An 18,995-nucleotide genomic window follows, 5' to 3' on the forward strand; every position below is an offset into this window, starting at 1 on the left:
TATCACAAATCAGATGCAGAAAGCCCTCTGCTGTTGATTGTGTCTGTTCAATATTGGCCAATGCATCGTAGGTAATGAAGAGGCTCCAAATATTCAACTCACATCCACCCACTAACTTCAATTACAGCAGCAGCACATTCAGCATCTCAATGGCTCCTGACGTTTATCCTCATGTCCTTTCTCTTTGTCCCTCAGCCTGTGTCTCTCTTGCTCTCCATCTCTATTTCTCTTTCCTTCTGTCTCACTATTCCTCTTTATCCATCTCTCACCTTCTCTCTCTTTATCTAAATAGTTCTCTCTCTCTCCCTCCCTCTCACTGTTCCTCTTTCTCTTGTGCTCACACATCCTCTCGCACTCTTCACTTCATTGCTGGGTCAAGACAAGCTCAGAAGTTCTAAGATAGAGATTTATCAGCTGATCAGACATGGGTTAATTAATTTTGGGGCCAAAATAACGGTGCCAGACATAAATAATCTATTATTTTGTGTGTGTTTGTGTGTGTTTAAAGCGGTGTGGTGTGCTCAGGACTGTTTGACATGCTCCTCTTCTCCTGATCACTGTGAGAGCTGTAAAGACCCTGGAGCAATTCTGTGGAATGGCCGCTGTGTACAGAACTGTCCTCAAGGCTTCTATCCACACGGCAGAGTGTGTGCAGGTAACTACTTTGTTTTGGTGTCTCTTTCGCCCCAGTTCTCTTTAAAGGAACAACCAGTTTTCTCGAATGTTTCTACCTCGAAGTGAAACTTAAATGGCTAAAGAGATTCTGCAGTAAACGTATTTTAAACATGGCCGCTCCCATGTAAGGGGCCCACTCCATGGATCATAAACTGGTTCAGACGCAGTTGAGATATAAGCAAGGTCAATAAGAGGGGTTTGATGTGAAATTTGTTCATAAGGGTGGTGATAGGAATTGCAAATGCCATAAAAGTATTAAATATCTATATATTTTTACCTCTCAGGCATCAGGAAACATGTTCATAAATGTTTCTCGTATTAATTTAGAGGCATTCGACTCTGACAGGCGTCTGTTTCCTACCACCATCACTGTGAGGAATCATTTTCATGGAAGAGAACATTTCATTCACTCTGAATAACTGTGTTTATTTTGTCTCTCATTTTAAAAAGGGCAGAGTCACTATGTTCTTTCTTTTGGTGCTTCTCTTTCCACTTGGCACTGCTGCCTCACTGTCTCATTTTCACTTCTTGTACTCTCACTCCCTTTCTTTGTTCTTCTCGTCCTTTAGTTTACCCTTTCTCTTTGACTCACATACACATGCTCATATCTCTGGCACTTGTCTTATTGCAGTGGTATTTAAAAAACCCATAAATACTGGGTGCCAGGAGTAGTTCCGCTGCTATAAAGCTCTCTGGGCAAAGACAATGGCCTTAATGCAGACTTTCAGAGAGGCTTTATGATGTTTCTGCTACAGGAGCCAAATAGCAGTGTGTGTGTGTTTGTGTGTGTGTGTGTGTGTGTGTGTAAGAAGGCTTATGGTATACCCTAAGCTTCTAAGATTTATACGCTACAAACCAAATGTATAAAAAGAAAGCTGCAGTTGTTCTGTAAAACGTATTCAAATATTAAAGTCAGTTTGCCAACTGCCTACACAACATTACACCTGGCTTAATATTTTGTTTACAACAAATAAGTTCGTTTTCCAGGATGTAATATTGGCTTGCAAGTTTGTACACTCTTAAAAATATCTGAATATTAATTTGTGGAAAAATGTATTTACATATATATCTGCCTATGCAGCTTATTACAGTTTAACTCCACACATTCTTAATGAAGTGATAAAGAGTATTTCATCACATGGCATTTTGAATAAGACACAACAAAGAATCGACAACCCCTTGTCCCGCTCCGGGTGACTGTCTGTAAGGAGTGTGGTGTGTTCTCCCTGTGTCTGTGTGGGTTTCCTCCGGGTGACTGTCTGTGAGGAGTGTGGTGTGTTCTCCCTGTGTCTGTGTGGGATTCCTCCGGGTGACTGTCTGTGAGGAATGTGGTGTGTTCTCCCTGTGTCTGTGTGGGATTCCTCCGGGTGACTGTCTGTGAGGAGTGTGGTGTGTTCTCCCTGTGTCTGTGTGGGATTCCTCCGGGTGACTGTCTGTGAGGAGTGTGGTGTGTTCTCCCTGTGTCTTCGTGGGTTTCCTCCAGTGTGGGCTCAACAGAGGGGCCAGTACTTCATCAGTTTATCAGTTCTGTGCACCGCAAGACAGTCATCAATTTGATCATTTGGTTTCATCATCTGTAAACACGTGCAGGGCAGTTTGTGACAGGAAGCTCCAGGTTAAGAAAAATATGTGAAAATGAATTAAGTCTTTGCCAAAAGTCAGATGTGAACCCCAGGAATTATAATATAACAGTGAAACACAAGAGAAAATAGGATATAGAGCTTTTAAAGAGATATGCAGCTTAGCCCCACCGTGATCGTGGGTTTGTTATCATGTTATCGTATCATTCATGCCTTGTGTGTGGTGGAGGATTTTAGTCAATGCTCTCAGGTTAAAACTTGCTCCGGGTGCTTTCTTTCTTCTCCCACAGTCCTCTCTGTCTTCCTCTGTAAACCACAGACAGGAGAGAGCCTCACTCCACAGGCATCTAATTGACCCCTAGAGAACCCTCCTGTTTTCTGACGCTGATGTAAATTTATTTGGAGTTGTCACTTTAATTCAGCCCTCTCTCCCGTTTGTCCTCCACTTCACCTCTGTCGTGTTGACTCGAGTTTCAGTTTGGAGACGAGGGGAGGAGATGAAACGTTAATTATACTCTTTAACAGCAGGGTTAATATCTGTAAAAATCTACAGAGTACAGTTCAGCTCTGTCATGTTCAAACACATGTTTTATGTCATAATTTATTTGTATAAATCTATACATGTCGTAATATCTCAGCTCACTCACTCACTTCCACATAATGTTCACTCTTTCACTCACTACAGAGTCATTCATTCTTTTACGTAATGCTCAGTGAGGGACACTAGTCACTGCTTCACTTCAGTGAAACTGCAGTTCCTTGCTGCCTGGAATACACACACACACACACACACACACACGAAATTTCTTTTGCCGTCTCCCATTGTGTTTTGCCCTAAAATGGTCTTTCTTTCTTTCTCTCTTTCTTCTCTCTCTCTCTCTCTCTCTCTCTCTCTCTCTCTCTCTCTCTCTCTCTCTCTCTCTCTCTCTTTCTCAGCCTGCCACTCATCTTGTCTCACCTGTGTGAATAGTTTTGAGTGCACAGCATGTGGTGGGGCTTTGCTGCTGAGCAACAGGCAGTGTGTGGCCGCTTGTGAGAGTGGTCTGTACCAGGACCACACACAGTGTCTAAGTGAGTAACACACACACACACACACACACACCTTGTGTAGATTTCTTTTGTCCCTCTAAACTTTAAATAAGAGAATCTTTTCCTGTATAGATATTAAGACATTTTTATGATTTTTTTAAAAGTAAAATAAATACTGATTATTTATAAAATTAAAACCAGCGTCATGTTTCTACAACTAAAGACTAGTCCACAGTCTGCATACTTGGTTTGCCCACTTTTGGTGCTCACTCAGGACCCCCACAGCGCAGGTATGAATTGGGTGGTGGGTTATTCTCAAAGCGCTGAAGTGACACTGATGTAGTGGTGGTGTGTTAGTGTGTGTTGTGTTGGTACAAGTGGATCAGACACAGCTGTCTGAAGTTGTAGAACTACAAAGTGCTCCTGTGTGGTTAGTGGAGCTGAGACAATGGTGAGTGTGGGTAGAAAAAAGGAGCTGGTCATAATGTTATGGCTGATCAGTGTGTATTGCACATTAAACATTTAAGATGCCTAGCTTTCTAATGTTGTCATTATCTTAATAATCACATTTAATTTTGTCTGTTTGCTAATAACTGACGAACAATTGATAGACTTTTAAAGTGCCTTCAGTCGTGTTTGCTTTGTTGGATTACAGTGATTGTCCAGGAGAAAGCAAGACCTTCTTTAATGGTAATAGACCAAATTCAAATAATTAACAATTCAATTAATTTTGGAGAATTTCTATTGAACAATTTTTAAAACAGTTATTCATTCATTCTATCATTATCTGTAACCCTTATCCTTATCCCAGGGTCGCGGTGGGTCCAGAGCCTACCTGGAATCATTGGGCGCAAGGCGGGAATACACCCTGGAGGGGGCGCCAGTCCTTCACAGGGCAACACAGACACACACACACACACACATTCACTCACACACTCACAATCACAATCACCAATTCACCTGCCAACGTGTGTTTTTGGACCATGGGAGGACACCGGAGCACCCGGAGGAAACCCACGCAGACACAGGGAGAACACACCACACTCCTCACAGACAGTCACCCGGAGGAAACCCACGCAGACACAGGGAGAACACACCACACTCCTCACAGACAGTCACCCGGAGGAAACCCATGCAGACACAGAGAGAACACACCACACTCCTCACAGACAGTCACCCGGAGGAAACCCACGCAGACACAGGGAGAACACACCACACTCCTCACAGACAGTCACCCGGAGGAAACCCATGCAGACACAAGGAGAACACACCACACTCCTCACAGACAGTCACCCGGAGGAAACCCACGCAGACACAGAGAGAACACACCAATTCCTCACAGACAGTTACATGGAGCGGGAATCGAAACCACAACCTCCAGGTCCCTGGAGCTGTGTGACTGCGACACTAACCTGCTGCGCCACTGTGCCGCCCCATTTTTCACACAGTTATAGAAAAATAGAAATAGTGAAGATATATTTTACTGGACAGAAATATTCATCATCAGCTTAAGATGAATACAGATGTTTTTATGCCAGTCCTCAAGATCCCTCAGAAACCTGCTGAAAGTGCAGCACTTCTGTACTCAAAGAGCCAAACCTATAATTTCCCTGTTGTCGATACAGCTCTATAGGATCTTTAGTCATTTAGCAAGTGGTGGTGATTGACTAAATGTCACTGTCCAAAGATCTTGTATCTCCAAAATGGCACCTTTACACTGGGAGTAAATGTGAATGCATTATTCCTGGTTTGTCTCTGAAATTTTCACACAAATGATACCAAGATGATACAGAACTAAAGTAATGAAATGTGCTTTAATTGTCATCCTTATGTACATTCACCTGAGGCCGATTTTATTGTTAAATATAGATATTGTATACAGTGTCAGTGCCATACGATTTCCAATGTATGGCTAAAAATATTGTTGAAACAGTGAAATGTTGACGTACCTATTGATGGATGCAGGTGTTGGCTATTAGATGATGTATAGGCTTTATGTAGTTTGGACATTCCCTGGGAAGACATTTTAGCAGCTGGGCCTCATTTAATTTCAATTAAAACAGTTATGAATTGTATCTTCATTGTCAGTCTCCCATGAATACAAATATCACTGAGCCAACAGACAAGGAGCTAGCTGACCATAGTGTCTGAATGGGATCGTGCATTACTGCCCATACTGACCGGTTTGCGTCTGCAGGGTTAGCCTGTCCGAAACAATTACGGCAAACCACTGCCGCTTCATTTCACACTTTAATGAACTCGCACCCCAAAATTGAACTTCTAGTGCCTAATTCAGAATGAATGGGGTGTAATCTGTGGCTCGATTTGAGCCCATTACAGAGGATTTAGAGAGACTGAGTTCTATTGTGGTCTAGAAAAAGGATTTTTTTGTGTGCTCAGCTTGGAGATTGGTAGTAACATGCTTAATCGTTTAGTTTTGCCTTGGAGAGCCAATAAAAAAGCTGACTGTAATCAATTTAAGTGAACTCTAATGCGATAATGTAGGGTGGTTACTGTTATTTGTATTCTGTAAAGCGGCAGTCAGCCTTATTCAGCTGCATTCAGCTTTATTAAGCCAGTTTTACCTTAGTCAGCTTATTTTGAAATCTTTTTACTCTTCAACGTTGCAATTATCACGAACAACAACAGCATACAGTGTCATTTGTCACTTGTACTCACTGAAACTAGCAGAGCAGTCCTTTTTAAGGTGCAAACTGTCAACTTTCAATCAGTTCCACATTTATCATCAGTAGAAGATAATTAGATCAAATTAGATGAGGTTAGATTTGGTTTTACATCCTTGTTTGGCAGAGAAAAGCATCCTTTACAGTTGGCCATGCTTGTACTACTTACTTTTCTTTTAATATTGCTGTCTTGAATTTCTTGAATTTCCCCTGGGGAACAATAAAGCTAGCTATCTTTCTTTCTTTCTTTTGGAACAATTTGACCGCTCTAATATTTTATTAACTGAGTCTGCACTCATACGCAATTAAAAAATATATATATAATGTCTTTAAATGTACAACTGTATGTTTTTATGACATAACCTCTTCTTCACAACGTAACATCGAACACACTTCGTACATAACAACTTACAGGTCGAACTGAAGTTATACTGTAATCTCCAAGCAGACCCCCAGTCTTCCCCTCAATGAGCCATGACTGCTCAGTTTTGGGTATTTTTACATCACTGTAAAGCCTTTCGGGACTAAGAATGCCCCAGAGCTTAGTGGAGTTATGGAGACAGACATGCGATCGTATGCCGAGGCTAATTTGCTAACATGCTGGGTCTGTCTAAATCCAGCCAGCATTATTTACTCAGCATTTCCATCGGCTGTCGCTGGCTGTCAGGACCTGTTAGAACTGCGCCAGCCATTGTAAACTCTTCACTCTGCAGGTGCCAAGGTGAAGGAGTGAAAAGAAAGGTGCCATGTTGCGCAGTTAATGGGTCTTCCTCAGTAGGCTTTGTGCCAAGGCACATGCTCTTTATCCGGGGCTCCAGGCCTGAGAGACGGAGAGAACAAGAGAGGGAATCTTGTGACTTCAGTCCAACTTAGTTTCAGCTTTTTTGTGAGGAACATGTAAAGCTTATTTTTACCTCCTCAGCAAATGTATTTCAGATTAATTAACAACTTGACAGGATTCAAGGCAGGTATCTGATGATGGAGAGGTGGTTGGCACAGTGCTAATTGGGGATATATAAGCTTGAATATTGCTTGGTAAGAAAAGTAGCCTACAAAGCAGAACTAAAAAACACATGTCAGACAGCAGCAATGTTTGATTGACTGGTTTTGGGAGTGAAGAGGATTAATAATTGTGTAAATTTAATTTCTGACTATTTATATTAAAGCACACATGACAACGTTGTGTCAGGCAGGACTCCTGCTACCTGTTCTGTCAAGTTGGTGTGTTCTCCCTGTGTCTGCATGGGTTTCCTCTGGGTGCTCTGGTTTCCTCCCACAGTCCAAAAACACACTTTGGTAGGTAGATTGGCGACTCAAAAGTGTCCGTAGGTGTGAGTGAATATGTGAGTGTGTGTTACCCTGTGAAAGACTGGCGCCACCTCCAGGGTGTATTCCCGCCTTGCGCCCAATGTTTCCAGGTAGGCTCTGGACCCACCGCGACCCTGAATTGGATTAGCGTTTACAGATAATGGATGGATGGATGGAAAAGCAGACATTATGAGTTCTCTGTTAAATTACATGGATTCTAAGCCAATTCCCTTAATGTTATGCTTGTGGTTTCAATCTGCTTTATTTGTTTTGTTTGCCAGTCTACACTAAAGTATCCTGCTCACTGATTAACTCACATGGACTTTTGGATTTATTCTGTGGTAGTAAAGCTTCTTTATATTTATATCCAGCTTCACTTCTCAGTTGCCACCCAAGCTAAAGAAACCCTTAAAAGGCCTTTTTCAGCATGTATTTGATTAAAAGTTTATAATTGCTCAACTGTAAAAATGGATGGCCTTGCACAGAAACACTACAGATTTAAACTGAGCTCTATTAACCTATAACTCCCTCTAACTGCTGACAGCACTCTGCATCTGCGACACTGTATTTACTCAGTGTGCCAGCACCGGTCAGCTTTATGGAGCTGTGGTTTTGGAGCTAACAGCTAACTGCTGACAATGTGGTCCAAACATAAAATAAATTGCTTTCTTTCTGGTGCCAGAGAGTGGACACATAATCGCCTTGTTGGCTGTTATCTTTTGATTAAAAAACAAGATTTCCACTTACAGCATTCTTATATTTGTTCTAGGAATGAAAAATCTCATATCCAGTGTCAGTGGAAGTAAAAGAGAAGGGTTTCTCAGCTGTCAATGAGCTTTACGTTTTTTTTTCTGAGATAAAAGAAAGATTCTGGGAAATTCTGATGAAGTGTCCTCGCTGGATCTGGAGGCATGTAATGGGTCTAGAAGATGTCACAGATGATTTGGCTCACTTTGCTTCTGTTTTTTTCTACACAAATTCCTTTACACTCATTCGATGTTTATATATTAGGGGATTTGAATGGTGATGTGAAACTGAAGCCAAAGTGTGGGTGAGAATATTAACTGAAAGGTTCAGCAGAAAACCAGCAGTAACCTATTTTTCCTGTAACCAACATGTAGCTGATGAGCTAAGACATGATTGGTGTCTTCAGTTTTCTTCTTTAGTATCCAGGAGCTAACAGATTTCCAACTAATGGAAACATCTAACGACTAGTTTGTCGTTGTAAACACTGCAAACCTAAATCACCATATACAGTGATCCCTCGTTTTTTGCGGGGGATGCGTTCCAAGACCAACCGGCAAAAAACGAATTTCCGTGAAGTAGAGGAAAGATGTTTTTTATGTATTTAACAAGTATTTGGACTTTTAAAACCCTCCCTGTGCTGTTAACAACACACCCTTTGCATTAAACAGTCATTCTATAATGATTTTCAGCTGGAACTACGTGTGATATCCTACCAATTTCTTTAATAGAGTCATTCCTAAGCTGTGATTTAGCGTCAGTAAATTTCACTCAGATGTGGACATGAACAATACATGTACTGTACGTAAGAAATACTTGTAAATGATATATTTTGTCACCTACACGTCTAGTCTATGAAATTTTAATGGATTTAATGAAATATTTTGGCTTTTCATCTTTCACGGTTTTCCTCGATATTGCGGCCGCAAACCCGCGTAAAAAACTGCGAAGTAGCGAATCCGCGAAAGATGAACAGCGAAGTCGCGAACGATTACTGTACTTGCTTCAAACCTGTTTGAGAATTTTGGTTGAGGTTGTGGGTTCGATTCCTGCTTCAGTTGACTGTCTGTGAGGAGTGTGGTGTGTTCTCCCTGTGTCTGCGTGGGTTTCCTCCGGGTGACTGTGAGGAGTGTGGTGTGTTCTCTCTGTGTCTGCGTGGGTTTCCTCCGGGTGCTCCGGTTTCCTCCCACAGTCCAAAAACACACGTTGGTAGGTGGATTGACGACTCAAAAGTGTCCGTAGGTGTGAGTGTGTAAGTGAATGTGTGTGTGTCTGTGTTGCCCTGTGCAGGACTGGCGCCCCCTCCAGGGTGTATTCCCGCCTTGCGCCCAATGATTCCAGATAGGCTCTGGACCCGCTGCAACCCTGAACTGGATAAGGGTTACAGATAATGATAATGATGATAATGTTTAAGTGGTGTATGTTTTCTAAAAATTGACAAAGTAACATGTAAATGCCAGAGACTATTCATTTATTCATTGTCTGTAACGGCTTTATCGGGATCGGAGGTCCAGTACCTACCTGAAATCATTTGGCGAAGGCAAGAACACACTCTGGACAAGGCATCACACACTCCTTCTGTCACACACAAACTTGCTGTTTGGACAGTTTCACCCAATGCACCTACCTTTAAACTATGACACAGGGAGCACATAGAAACCTCCTCACAGACCGTGCCCCGAGGTGAGGAAGTACAGCCTTGGAAATTAGTTGCGTTAAGATAAACTCACTGGTTTGAGGTGATAGCAATGTAGCCTTTGGTATTAGCTACCAAATGTGTCCCTGTTGATGGGTTACTTTGGGGAAGTTGCATAAATTAGTTTATTTTCCCAAACCTGTGCCTTGTAACATCCCGTAAAACCCTTTTCACAGAATCCTCCTGTTAATTTACAGTAAGCCTGATATGTGTGTCACCACAATATTTGCCAATATTTTAGCAGGAGTCTGTTGCTTTTGTTTCCACATGCTACACCATACCTCAGCTAATCCTATTTATCTTATTCACATTTACCCCAAAGCCCATTCAAACTCCAGGTCTTTTCTAAAGCTGGCTCCCATTCAGAATCAATGCAGCAGTGCTGACGTCAGGAAAGTAATTAAGCTTTGATTATTATCGCTGCTTGGAGTGAAGTGATTAAGCTCTAGATCCCTGTAGGTCACCTCGTTTATTGAGGTGAAATCCTGGCTAATTTAGGCGCTAGGCTGCACTCTCCTTTAGATCTGCTAGACGTCTCACTGTGTAGTTCAATAAGGACAGAGAGAGGAGAGGCTACTGAAAGGTCAGCTTTTGTTCCAGTCCACACTGGCATGTCACTCCACAGAAATAACACGTCCTTTATCCTTCAGTGGACAGATTAGGCTCCTTTCCGCTGCCTGTGTTGTTGTTGTTGTTAATGCCCTGCAGTCAACTTCTTAACTTTTGGATTGTGAAGCACATATTATCCTCTTTCTCTGCAGGTTGTCATGAGTCCTGCAAGTCCTGTCAAGGGGCGGGGCCTCAGGACTGTTTGTCATGCTCAGAGCCCTCCCACCTCTTGAAGGAAGGTTATTGTGTGGCAGACTGCGGTCCAGGCTTCTATGTCAATCAAGGCATCTGTTATGGTGAGCATACAATGAAACTGTGCATGAACATAAAACACACTGGGTTTCTAAGACTAAGGCACTCCGTAAACACACAGGGCAACATCCAACAACCAACTGGACTCATATCCAGCTTCACTTACATTTCAGTTACTCTGGAAACCTAGGTCACTGTTTACTGTGGTGCTAATTCTAACTTCAGTTATCAATTTTTTGCATACTTTTCATTGCATTTTTAGCCTTTTGGTAAATATGATAAGATTTTGTCACAGTTATAATCAATGCTGTTTTACGAATGACCATGTTTTGGGTTTTAGTTGATGTTCTGCAGTATTTTAAAGAGGATGTTTTATCCAATTTTCCAAGTTTAGTTAAAATACCACAAGGACCAAACACAGAACAGCAGCGTTCTCCCATTCTCTAAACAACGCTGTTCAGCATGGATGGAAGGTGTGAGGAACAAGGACTAGCAGCTCTGGATATTAGCCATTTTTGCTTAGATGCGTATCTTCTCTGGGATTTTTAAAAATTATATTTAAAATAATAATAATTCACTTATAATAAATTGAACACCAATCAGAAATTAAAAATACATGTCAATATTTGCATTGATTTTAGCAGTAGCTGTAGTAGTAAAATAGTATAAGAAGTATAATAGTAGTAGCTATGCTATTTTGGGAATATTTCCAAACCTCAAAACCCCCATGCATTTAATCCTGTTGTTGTGATGTCATCACTCATAGTGTCCCCATACTGTCATATAACGAACTGTGTACAACATTAGACATAAACAAACACATTTTAGAGCATTTAAGACCTTAAGGCAAACGTCCAGAGAGAGGTGTGGTGTTTCTGGGTGGTCGGAATTTCACTGGGGGCTTAGTCTCAATCATCTGCGGATAACCTCGCATAAGAGAGAGAGATGCTTAAGACTCCTATATGGCAACAATATCACGAATGTCAACTTGTGATGTAAATGTCAGCGAGGATGGGCCTGGTCTCCTGAATGGGAGGGGGTTTAGCCTTTTTTTGTGCACAGATCTCCCTCTAAATATTGTTAGTCACTTTGTTGATGGATGTCACTCCTGTCTGCTCATGTTGACTCACAGCTCTGTGATTGGTGTTTTGGTTGTAGGACATTGTTTAGACATGTTAAACATAGGTGTATATCAAGGGGAAACCACCAGGATTTATGTGTAGCCACTAAAAATGCACAGTGGATAATATATAAAATGGATTTCTTGATACACAACATGTCATTTTTTATTTTATTTTACTATGGATTGTAGTTTTAAAACAGACACAAACCACAGCATTTAAAAATGTAAAAATGTAGGAGAGTTATTTTACAATGACTTTTCATATTTAAAATATTAAACAAAAAACTTGCTGCCTAAAACATTCATTCATCCATTATCTGTAAGCGCTTATTTAGTTCAGGGTTGCGGTGGGTCCAGAGCCTGCCTGGAATCATTGGGCACAGGGCGAGAATACACTCTGGAGGGGGCGCCAGTCCTTCACAGGGCAACACACACTCACACCTACGGGCAATTTTGAGTCACCAATACACCTACCAACGTGTGTTTTTGGACCGTGGGAGGAAACGGGAGCACCCGGAGGAAACCCACGCAGACACAGGGAGAACACACCACACTCCTCACAGACAGTCACCCGGAGCGGGAGCTGTGTGACAGCTGTGCCACCGTGCCACCCCTTCCTAAAACACATATTGACAATTTGTCAAGTTTACCAATTATAATATGTTTGTATGCATAATATTTTGTAGTCAAGTTAATAATTGGTCCATTGAGACCAAATGCATTTGACCATTTGCAAAATAATGACAGTGCATCTCCAAATGCTACTCCTCCGTCAGGTGATGGAAAAACATTGGCAGATCCTCACAGACCAAACCTGAAGTGAGAACAACTGCGATAGAAATGTGGTTTGAATTATTATAGTTTTAAATTCTGATCATCTTGGGCATAGTTTAATTCCTGGAGGTAAAAATATTTAGGAAAACATCTATGTGAAAACTCTTGTACTCACAGTTTCAACTGGTGCCTTAGCCATAGCTCCAGGGTTCGTTAAACATCTCTGAAGGTAGATCATTAACACTCATTTCAGCAGTGTTTTCCGGTCACCTCTGTTTTGGAAGGCTGTTGCCTGGCTAGCTGCCTAAGGAACTTGGTGTAGGTTTTCCAGACCGGGATTCAGTCTAGTCCTGGAATAAATGTTCTATTTAGATGACTCCAGGACATTGCTTATAATATCAGAGTTCTACAGAGGAAAGCTTTACTGTGTTGTGTTTCTGTCAAAACACTGGACATTTTGATTGTATCTGTGTTTTATGTTGTAGCATGTGACCCGTCTTGTGTCACCTGTCACCCGGGCAACCCAAGCTGCTTGAGCTGTGCCACTGGCTACGCACTGCATCATGGGAAATGTGTTTCTGAATGTCCAGATCAACATTACAAGGACAGCTATGGCCGCTGCCAAAGTAAGTGAGAATATGCTTTAGAGCTTTAATTTAATCAGTGTAAATGCATATCTACACTTGCTATGCTACTTTATTACAAACACCTGCTTTATAGTACATACATGTATGAAAATCTATTTCAGTTTTCAGTCTGTAGGTTTTCTGATGTATAGAGAAGCTCATATAGTGGCAAGTAATAAAGAGGATATGATTGTATAAAGTCGATTACATTTCTTGAGCCAGATTTATTTCTCAGTTAAAGAATAGCAGATTGGGTTTTGGGGATTTGGGGATTTAGAGACCTCTCTGGTGAAAATCTGTAATTGAACTGAACATGTGGAAGTGTACTTTTAAAATGCATCGTGGTGCGGTCTGATGAATAGTCAGAGTGGAGTATTTACAGAGAGCTCAGTCAAAGTTTGGTGAAGGAAAGAATGTAAAAGAATTATTGATGACATTCTTATCAGATTAATAAGTGTACTTAGGTTTTAAAGCTAAACAGATTGTCACTGTCTACAGAAAATATAACACGTATATCCACAACAGTAAATATTTAGTTTAAGATAAAAGCATTCTGTCTTTTAAAGCAGGTTAATGTATATACATTTCTGTGTGAAATTTTATTCTGTGTTTTTGAGCTTATTGTTTGGTTCATTTATGATGAAATGTCAGTAAACACACATTACTGATCAGGTTCAGCTCCAGTTGGTCGCACGAGTGGAGGGAGTACTTTTCTTCATTGGTTTAAAAAACTGCTTTCATAACTAAGGTAGAGGTAGAAAGTTTAAATCAATTACATTCTTCACCACAAGCAGACAAACATTATGTATGATGTGCAACTGTTTAACATGTGTACAATAGCTATATAAAGCATCCACTCAATCAGGTATATGTAGTCGTATAGGGTGTGTTTACAAAATCAAATCAAAATTTATTTATATAGCGCTTTTTACAACTGACATTGTCACAAAGCAGCTTTACAGAATTAGTATCAGAACATAGCACTATATGTAGCAAATTATATAGTCAATCCATCCATTATCTGTAACCCTCATCCAGTTCAGGGTTGCAGTGGGTCCAGAACCTACCTGGAATCAATAGGCGGGAATACACCCTGGAGGGGGCGCCAGTCCTTCACAGGGCAACACACACTCACACATTCACACATTCACTCACACACTCTGACACTTTTTGAGTCGCCAATCCACCTACCAGCGTGTGATTTTGGACTGTGGGAGGAGCACCCGGAGGAAACCCTCACAGACACAGGGAGAACACACCAACTCCTCACAGACAGTCACCCGGAGGAAACCCACACAGACACAGAGAACACACCAAATCCTCACAGACAGTCACCCGGAGGAAACCCACACAGACACAGGGAGAACACACCAACTCCTCACAGACAGTCACCCGGAGGAAACCCACACAGACACAGAGAACACACCAAATCCTCACAGACAGTCACCCGGAGGAAACCCACACAGACACAGGGAGAACACACCAAATCCTCACAGACAGTCACCCGGAGGAAACCCACACAGACACAGAGAACACACCAACTCCTCACAGACTGTCACCCGGAGGAAACCCACGCAGACACAGAGAGAACACGCCACACTCCTCACAGACAGTCACCCGGAGCGGGACTCGAACACACAACCTCCAGGTCCCTGGAGCTGTGTGACTGTGACACTACCTGCTGCACCACCGTACCGCCAAATTATATAGTGACTAGGATTTTTCAAAGAAGTGACCATCAGTGTTAGCCAGCTAAGCCAGCTTACAGCTATATCATACTACACTGTAACACAGGTACATTACAGGTAACAACATACAATGGCAGACTGACTGCCTGGTTCTGTGTACTCATGAAAAATGTCTTAGCTGTTGAGGAAAAAAAGTCAACTCTGCCTCACTTTTGAATCCCTTCAGGTTACAGAGCTCTCGCAGCCTTATAAAAGCCAAGCCAATATTAATCATGGGTTTAGCAAGGACACTGTCCTGCTCTCTTTTGGTTTACAAGTTCCCTACTGTTATAATTCTCAGATTCTTTTTGGTTTAACAGTGGGTGCACGAACAGGTGATGTGTTTGCCATTCTGAAATCTCCATGTTTGCAGTTTCATTCGTATTCTGTGCCAACAAAAGTTGCCCAACCCACTTTTAAAGGCATGTGACGTATGTATGTGACGTGGTCACGAAAAACAGCTACGAAAAACTGCCAGAACACGCAGTTTTCTGAATGAATAGTAGTCTAATGTGGCCATATTTTTGTTTTCTTGTCCAGGGTGCCACAGCTCATGTGCTTCCTGCTCCGGACCCTCAGCATCCCACTGCTCCTCCTGCCCCAACAACCTTCCCCTTCATGAGGGCCAATGTGTGGAGGCCTGTGGGGAAGGTCTATTCACCCGGGATGGACACTGCTACAGTAAGAGCTGTGTTTATATTGTCTACCCCCTACATTTAAAAGGCCTGCGTTTTATGTAAACATTATTTACATTTTCAAATGTCTTTTACTCGCCAGTCCATAAAGTGTTTTTATGGAGTTCTAAGCTGCAAAATCGGCCTGTTTAATAATCATCATAATTGTTATATTTCTCTCAAGAAAGACTCAATCCAAACAGAGCCTATCAAAACTGAGATCACTGTATAAAAGTAATAAAAGAGCAATCTGCCATTTTTTACAGTAATTCTCCTTCATATTTTCTGCACATTAGTGGCCTGGAAGAATCACAGATTTTGTACTAAACATATTTTAAACATGGCTCTCTCCCACTCTCTGGAGCATAAACTGGTTTATTCAAGGACAATAAAACTTTAAACAATAAAACATTTATTCATTATCTGTAACCCTTATCCAGTTCAGGGTCGCGGTGGGTCCAGAGCCTACCTGGAATCATTGGGCGCAAGGCGGGAATACACCCTGGAGGGGGCGCCAGTCCTTCACAGGGCAACACACACACACACACACACACTGACACACTCACACCTACGGACACTTTTGAGTAGCCAATCCACCTACCAACGTGTGTTTTTGGACTGTGGGAAGAAACCGGAGCACCCGGAGGAAACCCACACAGACACAGGGAGAACACACCACACTCCTCACAGACAGTCACCCGGAGCGGGAATCAAACCCACAACTTCCAGGCCCCTGGAACTGTGTGACTGCGACACCTACCTGCTGCGCCACCGTGCCGCCAACAATAAAACAAGGACTAAACATTTTTCTTCCTATTTCTTAGCTTTCTAGTTGCACTTCACACAAAAATGTATTAAAAATTACTTTTGTTAAAAATAATGATAAATACTTTTATAAATATCCAGATTTTTTCTTTAGAACCGGTTTGATTTCAAAATCTCTAAAATTATAATTTTTTTTTACATTTTTTACATAAAAACACAAAAATATTATTAACAAAATTTAGGGGAAAATGTAAAATTTTGGCTCTATAAAGGTCAAGGCAGGTTGCAGTATTCTCTGAAAATTACTGCAAAAGGAGCTTGATTCTATTTGATTTACGTAGATTTACTTGTTACACCACAAATGGGAGACAGTACAAAGATATAAGAATTATTCTATGCCATGTTGGATGATTAATTAATCTAAGGATGTTCCTTTAAAAACGGTTCCCTTAAAAACACACATCAATTGGAGTCAAAGTTAAGGACGCAAAATCTCACAGACATAAAATGCTATGAAAATAAATTGACGGACATTGCAGTGATGTGAAAAATGATATGTTAGGAGTAGAACTGCATTCCGCCCGACTGTGTAACAAGTACATACACTTATATAGTTCCTTAAAGGGGACATAAAAGGTTAGTATACAAAACATGTTCATGAAGTTCTTTGCACAAAATCACTCACATAAAGAGATCTCAGCAGCTCTATTGCAGTTTAAGGGTGCTATCCAACCCTAAATGTTCGACCCTGAGTCGGACCCAGAACAAGAAGAGGAGGAGCCACCTGCACACAGAGCCGGTCCAGACTTTCCTGGGACCCTAAGCACAATTTAGAACTCTGAGCCAAAATGTGACCATTTTTTGACAGTTGCACCAGACTCTCCATTAGTACTCTCCCTCCATTTTTTTGCTTAAGAATAAATAACCAGCCATATACAGAACAAAATGAGGTGTAAACAAACCATATTTATTAAAAAAAACAACATATAAATAAACAGTTTTAACATAATTAACTTTGTGAACAGCCCTCCAGCATCCAAGTCAGCATTTGTCAGATTCTGTAACAGCTGCATTCCTTAAGCTGGAATAGAAGAAAAAGAAGCAAACTTAGCTGTTTATTCTCCAACTTTCAGCTTTGTGTCACTTTAAATGATGCAGTAGTTTTGTCCAGGCGCCTGTAACTACTTCACTGTTTAAGGTGTTTAACGAAAACTTCAAATATGCCAGTGTTGCTGTGATTGTGTGAATATAGCTACAGCATTTAAGATGGAGCTGAAATTTCGAAGAACTCAACTTAGCACTTAGAAATAAGTACGTCATTTTTTAAGGTGGAATGACATAGGAGAAGCAACTGTTGTGTTTGGGGAAATTTAAACGAATGCTAGACAGTATAAAAACATCAGTATATGTTAACTTTTCACTTTTCAGCTTCAAAGTTTGATTCATGATACTGTGAGAGGCTTTTACAGTTGTGGAGAGCAGATGCGCAGTGCACGCCACCTCTAAATATATTTCTGCGGCTATGCATGTAGACTGTAATTTATTATCCAACCTCTAGAAGAACAGTCACAGGTTTATCTCACTGCTGTTCTTTTTTTGTCCTCTTTTCATTTCCTGAATGATAGTTTCTCTTCATATTCTGATTATACACACACTGTCACTAACTTGAGACAAGGAGGGCTTTCGTTAATTCGCGAGGCCGTTTACAACATGCATAGTGAGCGTATAGGTCGGTCCAGCACTGCCTACATAAACACCTTCACGAATACCACGGTGGTTCTAAGCTAATTTCCCTAGTGTGATGTTACAATAAGGGAGCCATCGAAACGGATGGATGTTATTTTTTTCCACTTTTGGAGTGTTTATAGGAGCAGTAGAGATCCAAGTGGAAATACAAAAGCATGCAGAAAATTAGTTTTGCATAATACGTCCCCTTTAAAGTCTACTTATGGGGATGCAGGTTTGTTGTGACAGTGATAATTAGTGCTTCACAAATATTACGCACAACACTTGGGGTGAGAACTTTCATCACATACAAAACGTATATAATGACTACATATGTAATTGGTTACTTGGAAAGACTCTGTAGGAAGAAGCCTTACATGTGATTGACTGGTTTCAACATCCCCTCAGGGAGGCGCTTTACTGGTCTAATATTAGACATGTCTTTCGCTAATCTAATTACGTCTCTCTGGCACTGTGCATGTTTAATGTAATTTGTTAGTCCTCTATTTAGAGTCCTCAAAAGACATGTTGATATTCCACTAATATCTTTATATGTGCTAACATGACAATTGCGTTTAAGTTGCTAACACGATATGCTGCATTTGGGTTTATGATGTTAATGTGGCTATATACTGCATTCAGACCTATGGCGCTAACCTCACTTATCCATTATATAGCACAGTGTTGTGTTATGCTAACATGTCTATATTGCTAATTAGTCCATATGGACGCTTAAGCGTCTGTGGCACATTCTGTCTGGCCAAAGCTAATATCTACCGAGGCTACATCTGCCTGCCTTTCTATTCGCTGAACTTTGAGACTTCACACAGTGTTGTCTAAGTTCAAATGGTCCATCAGGCTTGCTATTGGGCTTGTATTTTGAATGAGGCTAGTTCCTAAGCTTTGCCACAAAGATGAAAGCAGAAAGCAGCCACAAACACATACTACTTCAGACTCAGAGTTAAGCACACCTTTTGAGCCAGTGCTTGTTTATCTGTGGGGGG

At 41.2% G+C, this 18,995-nt stretch overlaps 1 protein-coding gene across 1 annotated transcript in view; it reads left to right on the forward strand.

Annotated features, from left to right (window-relative positions):
• Positions 1-18,995, forward strand: part of LOC136678416 (extracellular matrix organizing protein FRAS1-like) — a 177,861-nt gene that overhangs the window by 66,726 nt on the left and 92,140 nt on the right. Inside the window, 5 exon segments of the mRNA XM_066656471.1 lie at positions 509-655; positions 3,192-3,326; positions 10,478-10,621; positions 12,960-13,100; positions 15,368-15,508. Coding sequence (XP_066512568.1) covers positions 509-655; positions 3,192-3,326; positions 10,478-10,621; positions 12,960-13,100; positions 15,368-15,508 — 708 coding nt within the window.

Source organism: Hoplias malabaricus, chromosome Y (assembly GCF_029633855.1).
Source record: "Hoplias malabaricus isolate fHopMal1 chromosome Y, fHopMal1.hap1, whole genome shotgun sequence".
Classification (NCBI taxonomy): Eukaryota; Metazoa; Chordata; class Actinopteri; order Characiformes; family Erythrinidae; genus Hoplias; species Hoplias malabaricus.